This window comes from Marmota flaviventris, chromosome 13 (assembly GCF_047511675.1).
Source record: "Marmota flaviventris isolate mMarFla1 chromosome 13, mMarFla1.hap1, whole genome shotgun sequence".
Taxonomy (NCBI): domain Eukaryota; kingdom Metazoa; phylum Chordata; class Mammalia; order Rodentia; family Sciuridae; genus Marmota; species Marmota flaviventris.
This window is the reverse complement of record NC_092510.1, coordinates 29,843,822-29,860,463: the sequence shown is the minus strand read 5'-3', so window position 1 is coordinate 29,860,463 and position 16,642 is coordinate 29,843,822. Positions and strand designations below refer to the sequence as shown.

General features: G+C 38.8%; 1 protein-coding gene across 1 annotated transcript in view; it reads right to left on the bottom strand.

Moving 5' to 3' along the window:
* Nucleotides 1–786: 786 nt before the first annotated feature.
* The window catches only part of Trpm6 (transient receptor potential cation channel subfamily M member 6), a 149,484-nt gene continuing 133,628 nt past the window's right edge, over nt 787–16,642 (bottom strand). The window contains exons 38-42 of the mRNA XM_071600391.1: nt 16,258–16,340; nt 15,057–15,262; nt 8,824–8,875; nt 4,324–4,430; nt 787–1,253 (exon numbers count right to left, since the gene is read on the bottom strand). Of these exons, the coding sequence (XP_071456492.1) occupies nt 1,120–1,253; nt 4,324–4,430; nt 8,824–8,875; nt 15,057–15,262; nt 16,258–16,340 (582 nt within the window). The 3' untranslated portion in view covers nt 787–1,119. The remainder of the gene's footprint in view (nt 1,254–4,323; nt 4,431–8,823; nt 8,876–15,056; nt 15,263–16,257; nt 16,341–16,642) is intronic.

The following is a 16,642-nucleotide window of genomic DNA, read 5'->3' as shown; positions in this document are numbered from 1 at the left end:
TGTGCAAAGCTCATACTTGTTTTGAGGTAGGGCAACCCAACTTAGTGTGCAAGAGGCACAACTGACCCCTCCAAAATGTCACACAGTGTACTTTCCAGAGATCCTTCATTTTGGGCATCAGAAACTGATGACACGTTTTCAAGCCAGATTAAAACCACCGGAACTCCATCTTGGAGCGAAGTAAACACCTGCAAAACATGTTTCAGTCTGAAAGCATATATTTCTTCATAAGACCCGACACGCAGTGATTCCACCTATAAATATTACAGACAGAGCTCTGGAAAAGAAAGTGGCATGATAGAGGTTGACCTAATCAATTCTATGACTGACAGCACCCCTAAGATCAAGGAAGGGAAACCCTTTCTTAATTTATCTCCAGTTTTACAATTCCTTGTAAAAAATAAAAAAATAAAAGGAAAGGCATTTGTTTTAGATTTCCCTTCATTTTTTGTTTTAGAGAAACCTGAAATGCCCAGACATCACATAGATTACTGACAGTACTCAAACCCAACTAGATTTCACCAGGATACTAACTTTTACTGGTTAGTTGGTACAGGAGTGTGCTCTGATCTGTGCAAATACACCCTTATTCCATTGTTTCCTTGTTGTTGCTATTCAAAGCTCTGTGCTACTGAATAGGATAGAGGAGGAAGTCAAATAACTTCTTAATGTACATATATATATATACACACACATAAGAACAATGTGTGTGTGAGGTGGTGAACAGCAGTGGGGGGGGGGTACAGTCTGCATACACAGTGAGAAAATAAATTAAATTCATCCCCCTAGTTCCTTAGCACACAGCACTCCAAGGGTTCCAAGTGAGCAGCTAAAGCAATGAGGTATCAAAAAAACAGTATTTCCAGCTGACTTGTCCAAGTGTCTTCTGGTGGAACCTGAGGATAGAGAATGCATGCCAAACATCCTTCATAGGTCAACATCCTGAAGAATCCGTTCATTATATACCAATGAGGCCTCTGGGCAGGGACAGATGTGTTCCAGTACAAAGCCATCCTGATCCCTTGATCTGATGTAATCAGTGTTGCATCATCAATCTACATCACCAAAGAACTCATGGCAGAAAGGTTGAGGGCCATCATCTTCTTGCTTCTCCCCCTTTTAGAGTCGTGTATGATCTTCTAGGGAATTTCTACTCCTTTCTCTTGCTGGAGGCCCCTCAGTTGGTTCTTTTTCCTTCTCAAATCCAAAGCTGGAATTTATTGTTCCAGGGGAATAGTCATTTCTTTTCAAATCTGCAAAGAAGACAAGACAGTTCTAGGATACCCCACAAACACACTTATATCCTCTAGATATAATCAACTTGAGGTTCTGCTAAGTGTTCAGGGAGGGTTCTACTTCCCCAGGCTATGATCCAACCAAGTCCTCCCTCAATGCCCATGTGTAACTCTAACTCCCTTGCTGTGGGGAGCACTGGACACATGGAGGAGAGATATGGTAGTTTGATTTCATGTACAGTACTCCATAAGGTATAACCTGGCCAGAGTTAAGAAAGAGAAACTATTTAATTATGGGCAGGGTCAGGGAGGTCAGCCAAAATGGGTCAGCTTTCTGTAACAAAAACATACCTCAAGTTCAGCACTACCTACAAAAGTTGTATCCAATTATCAGATCCTATGTTTCCTGAGCCCTCCATCTTCCATTTTAAAAAGGAAATTGGAAAAACATTCATAGGGGTAATCTTTGGGAGAAGGACCTAGAGGAAAATGAGCTTTAAACATGTGGGTAACTTTTTGTGATACGCTGACTAAATTTGGTAGTCTTAAATGTATATTACCAGGGAGCTAGGTGTGTCATTCATCAGTACAGCACATGTTTAGTGTGCACGAGGCCCCGAGTTCCAGCTTCACCAAAGGGGGAAAATGCATTTTTTGCATTTTTTAATGTTAAATGGGGATTCTCTGGTCATAAAACTAATACATATTTTAATAATCATCAACATCTATTGAACAAATACATCTATTAACTCCATCCAAACACCAACTTTATGAGACAGGTACTGTTACCCCAAGTTTTCAGATGAGGGTACTGAACTCCAAGTTCCTGTAGCTAGTAAAAAGCAGAACTGGTGTGTGAGCCCAGACTGCCAGGCTCTAGGTCCTAGACTCTTAAACACTGTTCTAAACTGCCTCTCCACAAATAAGTAAGTGTGAAAAGTAAGACAGAAAAGTCAATTCTAAACTTGTTTCCCAAACTAAATTTTTTTAAAATCCATATCACAAACATCCGAGTAAACAATGATATTTCTTATTTCCATTTAAATGTTGGTTTAAAACTAAGGTTTGGAAGGGAAACACAGATTATGTCTAAAGATGGAGAAATTATCAAATCACTTACTTGAAACCCACCAGTGTACTTAAAAAATGATCTCAACCTTAATGGGACAGAACAGCCAACTGGGTTCAGGAACTGGAAGTAGTACATGATGGCTCAAGTCTCCCTGGCTCCTGGCTGATTAGATACAATGCTTGTGTCTTTAAGAATGGAAACTGCCCTGTCCAGGGTACAATGAATCAGGCTAGGGACAGGCCAGTGCCTGAGGACATGCAGCTAAAGAGTCCAACTTGCAATCATGGGATAACTCAAGGGTTTGTCAGCTCCTGCCTCCCATAGGGCCCTTCATGGGAGTCCCTAAGACCTCTCAGCCCAGCCCCAGCCTGGGCTGCTTCTGACCAGAGGGGAGGATAAAATGCTGGGTACTGATCTCTCAGCTAGTCTGGTGTTTGATTTGTGAGACAGAGTCTGGGTAGCTATGAGAATTGGGCTTTACCCCTGTTATTGCTCCATTTTTGACCTCCCCAGCCAACATATGCACCCTGGCCCCCAACACTGGCTAATGCACTATATTCCTACTGGAACTGGAGGCCAGCTCTAAAATCCAGTTTTTTTGCTAAATTTTGCCCACAAAAGTTCCTCTCCCAGGCTACGGTTGTGTCTCAGTGGTAGAGCACTTGCCTAGCATGTGCAAGGCGCTGGGATCTTTCCTCAGCACCGTATAAAAATAAATAGAATATGTTGGGCACGGTGGTGCACACCTATAATCTAAGAGGCTCAGAGGCTGAGGCAGGAGATAGCAAGTTCAAAGCCAGCCTCAGCAATAGTGAGACACTAAGCAACTCAGTGCCTCTAAATAAAATACAAAACAGGGCTGGGGATGTGGCTTAGTGGTTGAGTGCCCCTGAGTTCAGTCCTCAGCACGTAAATAAATAAGTAAATAAATAAATAAAAGGTATTGTGTTGTGTCCTTCTACAATTAAAAAAAAAAAAGTCCTCCCTCCCTCCCTCCCTCCCTTTACCCTATAAATTTATATCTGCTTCATCCAAGGGAATGACCAGTACTCATACTGATTTCCAATTGAGGGTATGATATAGATTTTTAATAGATGGGGTCTGACTACCTTGCCCAGGCTGGCTCCTGGGCTTTTCAAGGAACCTCCTGCTTCACCTTCCCAAGTAACTGGCATTATAGGCTTACTGCCACCACAGACAGCTCAAGGGTATAATATAATTTTTGGTATGGTAGGAAGGGCTACTTAGCTTAAAATATGTGAAAGTCCAGTATCAAATCAAGTTTGATGTGACCTAAGAAAAGGGTGAGGCAGACATGAAGCTCCCCTTCTGAGACAAAATTAAAGAATATCATGGAGCTGGGATTGTCAGGTTGGAGGCAGAGACCTCCAGCTGTTTGCTTTTTTATCAGGGATATTTTCCATGGTGTCTGTTTTGGTTTCAGAGAAGCTATGCCATATTATCTAGCCAGATTTTTAAAACAGCAATCACAAGATGTGTTTAATGTGGTGGCTTGTAGATCAGTGCTAATGGATTTGCCTTGCAAATGTCAGGCCATGGTTTAATCCCCAGCACAGCTAAAACTAAATAAAGTGACAAGTTTTTATTGTGAGAAGCACAATTTAATTGACACTTGTTGTTTCCCTCTAGACTCCACCCTCCCAAGTGTCCAATGGCAAAATAGGATAGAATTGAAATGTTAAGGGTAAGAGCAAGCTGGAATCAAAGGGGCAGGCCAGGGTGTGTTTAAGTCAGTGAAACTTTTCCCTGGGAGTGACTGTGACAAGTACTGGGCCCCATGTTGTTTTATCACATTTTGGCAGAACCTAAAGTAAATCCCTGTCCTTTTAATCCCTTCGGAGTCTTGAAAATTTTGCAGTCAGAAAGTCAGACTCTGCGAATGACTGTGAATGAGATAAAAATGTGATTAAGATTTCCGACTCGATCCCAGGTTACAAGAGATGTTGTTTCTATGAGAGATTTACTTAGAGAAAAATAGAATTGTTTGTGGCCTACCCGGGAGTTTGAGCTTCCGGCAACAGGAGTTGCAACGATGTTTTGCAATGAAGCTTCTAATTGCATCTTCCCCTAAATTGGCTGGTCCAAACACCATTCCTCTTGATCTAGAGGAATTATCAGAATATCAATTAGATCATGGCTAAGAAAAAAGGAGCTCAACTAGGATTCTCTAAGATACCGAACAGTATCCCATAGTAACCCAGTAACTTGAAGGAGCCAACAAAGAACAGAGCACTTTGGGGAAGCAACAATGTTAGGTTTGCAAATTTAAAATTCAAATGCACTTAAATCTTTGTACCCAACTCCAAGACCTACTGTGAAACTCATTTTCAACGCTAATCTGATAGAAGAGTGAATTTTCTATGTACCACATTAAAACAAAATACAGTGAAACCCTTTTTAATGCATATGGGGTGAGAGAGTGACATTCATTACCAAATGTTCTAGTAAAATATCGAAAGGTAAGGCATAAAGTAAAATTGCTATTAGAACACACCTTCTAAAATGATGCATATACATCATTGCAAACCCAAATACTTTTCTCAAAATAACCTTCCTCAAAAATAAATACCTGTCTGAACCCTAGAGACAGTATTTGTGGCTTTTTCAAAAGCCATTTTCTAAGCTGCAAACTGCTCTTTACGGGACAACAAAACTACTATTAGATCATGTGCACATGGAAGTAAACCAGGTATGCTCACCAAATAGAATCGGTATATGTGAGGCACATTTCAAATATTCTATCATTGTAATAGATCTCCAGCAGATTCTAGGATTGTGTTCATCCATTATCATATTGCCTATAACCATGATTCTTCAGACCATGCCATTCTGCACACCACGGAACACAGCACACCAGAAACACTTCCAAAGAAACTTTATGAAAGCTAATATTTTATTTTAATGACATGCAGAGTGGAAACAGCACATTTAAAAAGTCTGAACTCAATTACCACTCTTAAATACCACGTCTTAAGAAAAAAGCAAAGCAAACTATCACAAAAGGAAACAATAAACTTCGCTTCTAAGGAATGCGGTTTTTCAAAGGGGACATGGTGTAAAAATGGACTTTTTTCCATCCAAGTATTGAAACATTTATCTCAATTTCCACTTCCTTTTGGCAGAAGAACAGTAGCTGCTCTGAAGATGTGCCAAGCTCAGAATGAGGGCTGATGTCAGTTTGATCTCAGATTGCCTCTTTGCTCTGTGGTGAGTAGGTGGAGGAAATCTCTTGGGAAGACAGAGTGGAAAGACACTTAGGATTAACTTTCCTGGTCACTCAATCACTCTTACAAAGTACAGCTCTGGTGGTGTTTACCAGGCTTCATAAGCTGCCTCTTGTTAGCTATGCCTCCCTTTCAGCCCATCTGGTAAGGCATTACTTCAATCAGGTGAAACTGAAGGTGGCAAAAAAAAAAAAAAAAAAAAGTCAAATTGCTCGGTATTTAGCAATTTAGACCAGAACTCTACAATCCCAATATAGTGAAAACTAAAGGCATTAGTCATTCCCATCAAAGGATTCCTTTCCTTAGTCTCTCCATCATGTCCCTGTTTGCCTTTCATACCTGCCATTTCTTTCCTCCCAAAAAAGAATGAAAACCCCCAACTTAGAAATAACATTGATTCTCAGATAAAAGCTCTAAGCTAAATCAGTTTCCCCTAGGAGCTATGTGAAAGTCAAGACAAAAGAACCAAAATTACTCCAAAATGAATATATCAGGGATTCGACCGCTCCCACCCCCATGCAGCAGAGGGTAAAAGATTGCCGGCACATTCATTTGCATCTACACTTTACAGAAAGCCCAGGGCCCTGCAGTCCAGATAATCAGGTTAAGAAAAAAAAAATGCAACTAGCTGTTTTCCAGATTTTTCACAACATAGGAAAAGCAGGTGGTCGCTTGGTTCCACACGCGAGGAAACGCTAATTAGTGCCATCTATACATAGATTTACTAAAGAACATCTCATCATTTCATGCTTGTCAAATGCCCAAAACCATCAAGGCAGTAATCTAAAAAGATATAAACTCAAACTACCAATAAAACAGGCAGAAGATTAGAGAAAGTTGAGACAATAGGCATGAGAAACAATATTAGAATGTATACCACAAAAAAACCACCTTCCCTTTTGATAGTGGATTATTCCCTTATCTTGACTCCCTTTCCTCATACACAAGTTATTGTCCTATCTTCCCTGAGACTCAATTTTATCATTTGCGAACCGGGACTGAAAATGCTTTACTTCCAATGTTGTTGCAAAGGCTAAAATAAATAACATATGTGAAAGTGTTGGCTTAAATTGGTGCTTCTCAAACTTTAATTCACACCAAATCACTGCAAGATCTTGTCAAAAACATGGATTCTGATTCTATAGGTCTAAAGGAGTTCGGCCACATTGCACTTGTAACAATCTCCCATGAAGCTGTTGTTGTTGGTCCTAGGTCCACGCTTTATGTAGCCAGGGTTTCTGACCAAGAAGTGCCTCGTTGAATTAATTAGATGTCATTCTCATTGAACTAATGAGTCATGAGAAAATAGGACTTTCTGTTATTGTCACCATGAAGACTAACTGCACCCAAAACTGGGTGGTCCCACAAAACCAGGCAGGACTTGGTAATGCCATCCCATCAGTTTCCAGAGTTCTCATCCTCAAGTCATAAAAGGTAAAGTTGCCATAAGACAGAAAATTCTCAACTCTGGTTGCCCACAGAATCACATGGGGAACTTTTAAAAAATACAGACATAAGGGCCCTATCTTTGGAGATTCTAATTGGATGCCAATCCTGCGCATCTTTTTTCTTTTAATTTCCCCAGGAGACCTTAATAAAAACTGAGACTTACTGCCCATAGAATGCAATTAAATACTTAACTGTCAAGTGGGATAACAGAATCTTGGAATCCTAAAAAATATGGGCTATTCAGGTCATATTAAGTGATATATGCCAAGGTCAGAATTTAATGAATGAGAATATGTATAAACTAGGTTCATCATATGTGCAAAAAATTTTCACTGCAAAATTATAAAGAATGTACAGAACAAGGTTCCTACTATAAACCTAGGGCACACAGGGCTACTGAAGAAATAATATTCTTAGGTTAAAAAAAAAACTTTAGCCCTATTAAGGTGAAAAATAATAAAGCCTTAATGTGTACCCTAATGATTACAACATGGATGCCATAGTCAAATAAAGATCATGAGAATTAGATGATGCATATGAGCAATATGATCACCTCACCTTCTCTAGCTCACCTAATCCAATTAAATATCCAACATACACTTAGTAGATAGGCTTTTGCATAGAAATCTACAAGCAGGACCATATTTAGATTCAGTAAAATAACAGAGCATTACAGCAGTGCACATCTATGAGTTCTGGGGGAGGAAAAGTAAAAACGTCAGACTTTATTGTATAAGGACTGCCCACATATGTAGGTTTATATTTTTTTCTACCACCTAGGAACCACATATAGATACTTAAGATGACTAAGAAGTAAAAATGTTAAATGCCAGCAGTTCTCAAAGTGTGGTCTATGGACCAGCAGCATCAGAGTCACCTGGGAATTTGTTAGATGTGCAGATTATTTGGTCCCACCCCCAACCTACTGAATCAGAAACTCTGGAGGTGGAGCCCAGCAATCTGCGCTTTAACAAGTTCTCCTGGTGATGGTGATGCAAACTCACATTTGAGAACCATTGTTGTCTGCCGTATTGATCAGTCCTCAATCGGCACCATCACTTCTTTTTACTCCACCTTTAACAGAAGAACACAACCTCAGATCCTTTAGTGTCAAGTCTTTCAAAAAGCCTGCTGATGGGACAAAATGTCCTCGGGAATTCAAAGGACAGGCAGATGACTCCTCCTTCTATTTAACTTTGGCTGTAAATTAAGCTGGACAACCTGATGCTTGTTATTTCAGCCCCATTGTTTTGACCTCTCATAGCTTTGTTGTGACTGGATATCACACTTATGTCCTCAGCTGTCATTTTATAAGCAAGTGATAGAAGATGCTGCCCATGATAAGATGCTATGATTCCACAGGACACTGTTTTCATGTCAAAGCCAACACAAGCTAAACTTAAGCACATTTCTCTTGTGTTTGGGACACTAGGAAACTCAGCATCGAATTTGCAACCAAATTCTGACTACTATATAATTTCCATTTATATAAACTAACCCAACTCCAGATTTAATGATTTTTTTCCATATTTTCCTTTTACCCACATTTTCTAATCTAAAATCTTATTGTTTTATATCTATATACAAAAGCTGCTTCAAAATCTTTCTAGGATCTAGGCAACAAGCTGTATGTTTATAAATTATTTTAAAAACCATGTACCATTTAAACAATATGCAGTGTATATATGTATTGAAACATTACATGGTTCCCTATTAATATGTATGATTTTTACATTTTTATGTAAGGGTTAAAGAATAATTAAAAAGAAACATGTACAAGTTAAATGTAATTTTCTAAATGATAACACATAAATTAACTTACTGTTTGTCTTCAGGTTTTATAACAGATGGATCTGTCAAATTTTCTCCAACACCTCAAAAGAAGAAACAAAATTCACTTAGCAAATGGAGATTTTACTTTTTTATAAGTTCAAGAAAATAATAATCAAGTCTTAGCTTCTTTTTGTTGATCTTACAATCGCTGTGTAGTAAATTAAACATCATATGAATTAAATCTAATATAAAAATTGTCCAGGAATGTTTGGAAATTTTAGTGAAGGCACTGTCTCCCACAATCCCCTCTGTTATAATAAACGTGTAGACCACAAATGAATGTTTTGGTGGTGTGTTCACAGTTACTGATAGTGACATCTGCCATTAATTTGCCACTTATGCACACTAGACATTCTAGTTCTATTTTCTCTAATTCTCAGCAATCATAAGATATTAGTCTCTTATCCTAATTTTACATGTGAATCTCATTTACATCAATGAGTACATTGATGTTCAAAGAGATTAAGTAATTTGTCAAAGGTCTCTTGGTTCATCAATGATCATAACCAGATTAAAGCTGAAGGAAGTCGTGTTCCTCCCATTGATTCAGGGTCCCCTTAGATGGACTCCATCAGTGCTCAGCAAGGTGTAAGGTGCTATGAGGTTTTGCAAGTACAGCCTCTGCTCCATCAAAGGGATACATCAAATTATTTATACCACTTACAGACACTACAATGAATCAACACCAAGTTGTTGATCAGCTGCTGGTTGCACCTCTGTGTTCAATTTAAGCTACCAGCACTTTTCTGAATATATGAGTCTTCAATAAAATTTACTTGTTACAATGTGACACCAAAGCCTTAACAGATAATATAGGTTCAATTTAAAGCAAAGTGTATTTAAAAGAAAAAAAAAGAAACAGGGATGAATGCTGAAAGTGAATCTCATAAAACTCAAATGGCGAGGAGGCTGATTTCCAATGGTGGTGAAATTGCACGTAGCTGCACAGATAAACAGGCACCATGCTACAGTGTCTGAGATCATTCTCTAACTTGCTCTAGCTCTGTGTTTGAAAGAGATTAGCTTTGTGGGAAGATTATTTAAAGCTTATGTGAACTTTACAACATTGGTATGTATTGTACTTCATGAAAGAAACTCATGTTTTCTAACCACTGTTTTAAAACTCATGTTGTCTAACCAATATTTTCTTTGTAATTGTAGATGGACAACAAACCTTTATTTTATTTTATTTCTGTATGCAGTGCTAAGGATCCAACCCAGTGCTTCACATTTGCTAGGCAAGTGCTCTGCCACTGAGCTACAGCCACAGCTGTGTCTAAACACTATTTTAAAAATATTTCTGTATTCTATATATTTAAATACGTTAAACCTTCCACAAGAAAATATAATCTTTTGGGGCTGGGGATGTGGCTCAAGCGGTAGCACGCTCGCCTGGCATGCGTGCGGCCCAGGTTCGATCCTCATCAGCACCACGTACAAACAAAGATGTCGTGTCCGCCGAAAACTGAAAAATAAATATTGAAATTCTCTCTCTCTCTCTCTCTCTCTCTCTCTCAAAAAAAAAAAAAAAAAAAAAAGAAAATATAATCCTTACAGACTTTTCCCCTAAAAACTGACTTCCCCAGGAAAATGACAGAGCAAGTCAGAGCTTAGAGCAGCAGTGTTTAACTTTTTCTGTGTCATGTCCCCTCTCTGTCAATCTGGTAAGGGTAAGGGACCCCATTCTCAGAATAACGTTTTACATGATTAAATATGTAGGATTATAAAAGAAACCAATGACATGGAAATGCAGTTATCAAAATATTTTTTTAATTACAGTATTACAATACATGTGCTTCTTTACGAGTAAATTAAATAACAGGATTTCTCCTGGATCTATTAACTACCATAACATCCAACGTGTGACAAATACTAACAATATATTGAGATATCTGCCATCTTTGTAAATACTATGTTAATATCTGTAATTTCTATTGTAAACACAAGTACTGCTAATATCACTGTGGTATGTGGTCTACTGTAACTGAAGAAAATGACAAGTTTCAGTTACCAGTTAATGCAAATAAGGTATAATTTGTTTTCTCATCAAAATCCATATATCCTCTGAATTTGACCCAGGAGCACCTTAAAAAACTCTTGGCATATTAACTTCACACTGATTTTGAATAGGGATAAAATAAAGTAAGGTTTAAATATAGCTCAAAGGAAGTATGCAAAACTTGCTCTGCTCATCCCCTATCCTTTCTGAATAAAATCACAGGAAGAGGCTAGTCCTTCCATGCTCTTCTTACCACTCCTATAAGAAAGGAGTGATGGCTAGAGAGATGCTTTCTAACCATGAATTAAGTAAACAGCACGACGGGCAGAAAGATACCCAAGTAGCACCAGTAGAGAGGCTAACAAATCTTTTACTTGTTTGAGTGCAGACCTAACATCAAGCCTGGAGTTTACAGCAATGATGAAAACTTAGGCTGGTATCTAAGTAAAGTGTGAATTTAAGCTAGGAGGACACACCATAGCTGAAGAGATAACAGCATCTGACAAAAAGGGGGTTTTGTAGGGGGAAAAAAAATCCATCAAAATCATGTCAGCCCCTGTTTACTTTAAATCAGAGTCACAGAAGTCAAAGGACTCACAGCGCCAGCACCTTCGAGTAGGGGGGACCTGGGGACTTTCCTTCATTTCTCTGAAGCTCAGTTTTAGCGTCTGAAAGTGGGAAATCTGTGCCTTATCTTATAGGGTTACTGAGAGTATTAAATGAACAATAGCATACACAGTGCTTAGCAGATTATCTGACACATATGAAACTAAAATATATTAACTGTTATTTTTATGATATTTCTTCTATGAAGGACCTCTTATAAAATTAAACTTTATATTTTTGCCACTGGTAAAATCATGCTTCTGATTATCCTATTTCCCTAAAGCACTACATTTCCTAACAAACATGATACCTTAGAAGAATGATAGAGCATCCACAAACCCAACTGAACAGTTCAAAGTTAACTACTAAATACATATTTTGGGGCCCTCCAGTGGAAGATGGGCCTTCTGAATGTGTGTATGTGTGTCTTTGTGTGTGTGTGTGTGTGTGTGTGTGTGTGTGTGTTTGAGTGAGTGAGAGAGAGAGAGACCACCCAAACACCAATGAACCACCAGCATCCACATAGTCACACCCACCACCACTTCCACTCTGTTTCTCCCAGCTACACAGGAACATCCAAATAGAAAACTACCATCATGACCCCCCAACACATATATTTTCTAAACATTTGGAAAACATGGTAAAATGATGTATTTCAACACCTAAAAGTCCCCCAAGGCGTCTCTCTAATGACTGTAACAGTATCCAGGTAATATGAGAAAACTCACAAATTTGCATTCTGATCTCAATCAACTTTGAATCCATCAATTATCTTCTACATCTGTGCAAAGAAGTTACTTTCTTTGTTGATTTACAATTTATCATAGTGCGGTGGATATTGACTTATTCTGGAAATGGCTTTGTTGAATAAGAAATTAATACTGTATCTCCAAAAGTCCCTTGAAAAACATAATGAGCTATGCACCACAAAAAAACAAAGCTGTGCACCATGGTAATTTGAAATACAATTGTTTTTAATTTCTACTGCTGGGAATTAAACAGTGGATTTCAAGTATAATGATGATGAATCAGAACCTCATATGCAGGATTTTTAAGTGGAAAAAGACCGGAAAGCTTCAGTATAATTACAAATGATGTGAAATTGGTCACACCTCTCCTTAGAGCTCAGTTTCTTGACCTGGTGTGGCAATTTCTGGGTTAATGACTGGGACTCTCTTGTAAGAAATTTGAGAAAGAAGGGAGACTGAAACAATAAACTGCCTGTTTCCCCTGCCTTCTTCTTCTCAATGCAGTAGAGAACAGAGACCTAAGTTGGGGTCTCCCTACAGTAGCACCAGAACCCCACTGATGATTAACCTCCATTTTAAAGAACCTTGCAGAGACTGAGATAAAAATAGCAATAACTCACATTTATTGAGGACTTACTACCTGCAAGAACTTGTCTCACCTGAACTCTTCAACAGCCTAATGACTTAAGTGCATAATATTATTTTTCCCATTTACAAAAAGAGGCAGGTCGGACTTGAAAGCCACTCCTGGGGTCATGAAATCAATTCAGGGTAGAGCCAGGAGTCAGACTCTGGCACTGCAACTTGAAAGCTCCTCCTCCCAAGGGCTTCTACCCAGCTTCGCATCTTTCACCCCCACATCCTAGGCAATTCACCTCTTCTCTCCAAAGATCAGAAATACAAATAAATTAAATACAATATGAAACTGAATGAAAACCCATTATGAGATTTTAAAAACATGTTATATTTTCTCCTTTCCAACCTGGTTTGGATTAAACATGATATTGCACATGAGCTTTTAGCCAAGTGCCTGGCACAAAATAAGTTCTTAGTAAATGTTAGCTAGCAGTAGTAATAGTATAACTGCTTATAATTACTGTTACAGGACTCATATTCTTCCTAAACTCAGGCCTAACCAATTAGCCACAACTCTCTGATAAGCATCTCAAATTTCATCATGATCATTCTCTGATGTCCACTCTTCCCTTCTTTGAAGGTCAATGTTTTGACATAGTTTATTTGGAGTGGCCTATTTCTGCAATTGACATAATTGCTCAGTAAAAGAATAAACTTAATTCCCTTTTTTCCCCCAAGACTATCAGCACAGCATTTGTTCTGTTTAATGTCACTTTGAATTACTAAGAGACATAAAAATCCCCAAACATAAACACCATTAAACAAAAACCTATTCAAGTGAAATACAAAATGCACCGAAGAGTCATCATTAATTCCTTAAAGTTTTTCTTTGGTTGTTTTTGTTTGTTTGTTTGTTTCTGCTTTTGTTTTAGAATCAACTCCACCCAAAACTCAAAGCACAAACAGTCAAGTACAGATGAAAACAATCAACCTTTCCCAAACTTGAGCCACAAAAACAGTTGCCTTAGGCAGCCTCACTCAGAATTTATATGGATCCAATTCTTGTTGGTTTAAAAAGCTGAATCATGATGGTCATTTTAATTTTGTTTATATTGCTTCCTGAAATATTGTGTTTGAGGGATAGAAATATAATCTGATCTTGTGAACAGCAGAAATCTCAAAGGTCAGAAGTACGTATTTGTAGTTTAAAAAGTGCATGTACATCCTTGAGCATGAGACGCCAATTTCAGGGTGACTTTGAGGTCTTACTGGACATTGCTCATGATTCCCCTGGATTATTTATCTCAACATTCCCCAGACTCCAAGCCTGGCTTTCAGCATAGAATGCCAGAACTGGAGAGCTAGAGAAAAAGTCATAGAGGACAATAAAAAGGCCCAAGTGGTTTAAATGAGCCATAAGATGGTTGCATCCTCTAGGTAAGAAACTCTTTAAAGAAATAAAAAGAACAGTGAAAAGAACAGAACACAGATGGTCAATCCAGCTTAATCTGCATCCTGGCTTCCCTTTAAGTAGCTGTGCAACCTTGGGCAAGTTATTTAAACTTTCTGGGCCTAAATTCCCCATAATATCTACCTTGAGGTGCTGCTTCTGGGATTAAATGATATAACTTCTATGAAAGTTCCTGCGCTAAATCCCTTATTTAAAACCAAAGCCCTAGTCAGTGAGCCCAAGGACAAAACTTTGACCTTAATACATATTTTGTTCTGTCCCTGCAAGGAAAGTCTGCTGGAGATACTGTTTGTGCTGTAGGATTAGAAGTCACATGTGAGGTGTTGATAGTGGGGAGATGTGCTGATCAAAGGTTTCCATTAAATAAGAGTGCAGTGCGTTGCCTCTCTCAGGCTGAGTGTGTTCTTTCATGAACTGTCATATCAAGGGATAGAGCAAAGAGAGCAAGCTAAAACTACAAATTGCTAAGGCAATAAACTCAAAATGCCCAGAATTTAAACTTCCCTATGTGTACAAATGTGTGCCTAAATTTTACAATGAACATTAGAGCAAGGCAAGGCCATAAAACTGGAAAAATTCATACAAAAATCATTCCGCATTTATTCCAAAATTTAAGATGTCTTTACATTTTAAGCAGCTAATTGCCTCCCTACATTTCCCCCTCGAAGTAGGAAACAACATAATAAGTATTCATGATCACCACTGCCCAATAATTCCACCTCCCTTCAAAGCTGGTGAGAGCAACCCCACACATTGCCCAACCTGGATCTCTCTGAACTTTGCCTCATACTTATTGTATCAAGTCATGCGTCATCAATTACCTTGCAGATCTAAAACCAGCAGCTCTCCCCGAGTGTACTCATAGGTCCAGTGAGAGAAGGCCAACATCAGCTCCTCTAGGGTGTTGCTGGGGGCGATTTCATCTCCATTGTTATTGTTGTACTTCCGGAACTCCCCAGTCATGTACTTCTCAATGGTCAACCATTGGTTGGCTGAGTGGCAGTAGATTAAGAAAACTTCCAGGAACCTGTGAGGGAAAAAGAAGCCATGATCCCCTAGAAGATAGCAAAAGCAGGCTTTCCCTTACAGGACAGTCCGCAGCAGGAGAGCTCGCCTAAGACTGACCAATGAAACCTAGGAGAACTTGACCTTGCCCTTCCTGGGAAGGGAAGGAACGGAATACAAAGACAAGGAGGGTTTCTCCCATGTTTTCATGCCTCCTTTCTCTTTGAGAAAACTTTCTAACCCTTTTATAAATCCTGGACCCAACTTTTTTTTTTTTTTTTTTTTTTTTTTTGGTACCAGGGATTGAACCCAGGGGCACTTAACCACTGAACCACATCTCGAGCCCTTTTTATTTTTTAGTGACACAAGGTCTCACTAAGTTGCTTAGGGCCTCACTAAGTTTCTGAGGCTAGCTTTGAACTTTGCAATCCTCCTGCCTCAGCCGCCCGAATTGCTGGGATTACAGGCATGCACCACCACACCAGGCTAGACCCAACTTGTTTTGTCACACTGCATGACATTCCTTGTAAGTAAAGCAATGAAGTTTTACCCTAAGTCCTCAGCACCAAATTATTAAGCGTGTTGATGAGTGAATGCAATTCTCTGGAAACACTCAAGTAAAAGTAACCAGAGTTCAATCCTACAGAGTTCCTAATTTCTTTAAGACACTGAGGGAGAAACTATGCTTAAAATAGAGATGCTTTTCTGCCACACTGATCCTGGACATTAGTAACACATCCAGGATCTGCCTGTTTTGCATAATCGAAATGGTGGTGATGGCATCTACTTGAACTTCTTTTTTTTTTCCATTCCCATAAATTTAGTGATGTAGGCCAACACATCTCTGGGGCATCTAATTCCCCTTTTTCCAGTCTATATAGCTATGGAAGAACCCCAAAAATAAAGCCATGGGAGACTTTCCCATGGGTCTGATATTTCTCATAACTAATGGGCTGAGAAGAGATTAATAGGAGTTCCTACTTAAAATGAAGGGCCATTTTGCCAAGATTTCCTTACCTCGGTGTGTAGGGAATGGTTTGCGGTTTCACTTGGTTGAAGGTATAGATTAGTTTTTGAGCAGCCCTTTGCTGTTGAATTTCCTACAAAATAAGGATTATTGATATTATATAAATGTGTGTATGTATGTGTACATTTACTGACACCTATCGATTAACGATCACAGAATTCACTAGAGGCTTCCCAAATGTGATTTTTCACCTTATTCATCTACCTCCACTCCCTCAAAAGTGAAAGTCCTACAAAACAAATATAACAAAATTCACCACCTTCAAAATAATACTAGACTTCCTTCAAGTTGGATGGTAGTATTAGAAAAGATGTAGCCAAGTCTCCTTTCTTTGGCCTGTCCTTCTGGGCTCTGAGTCTCTGAACTTCAGACTCA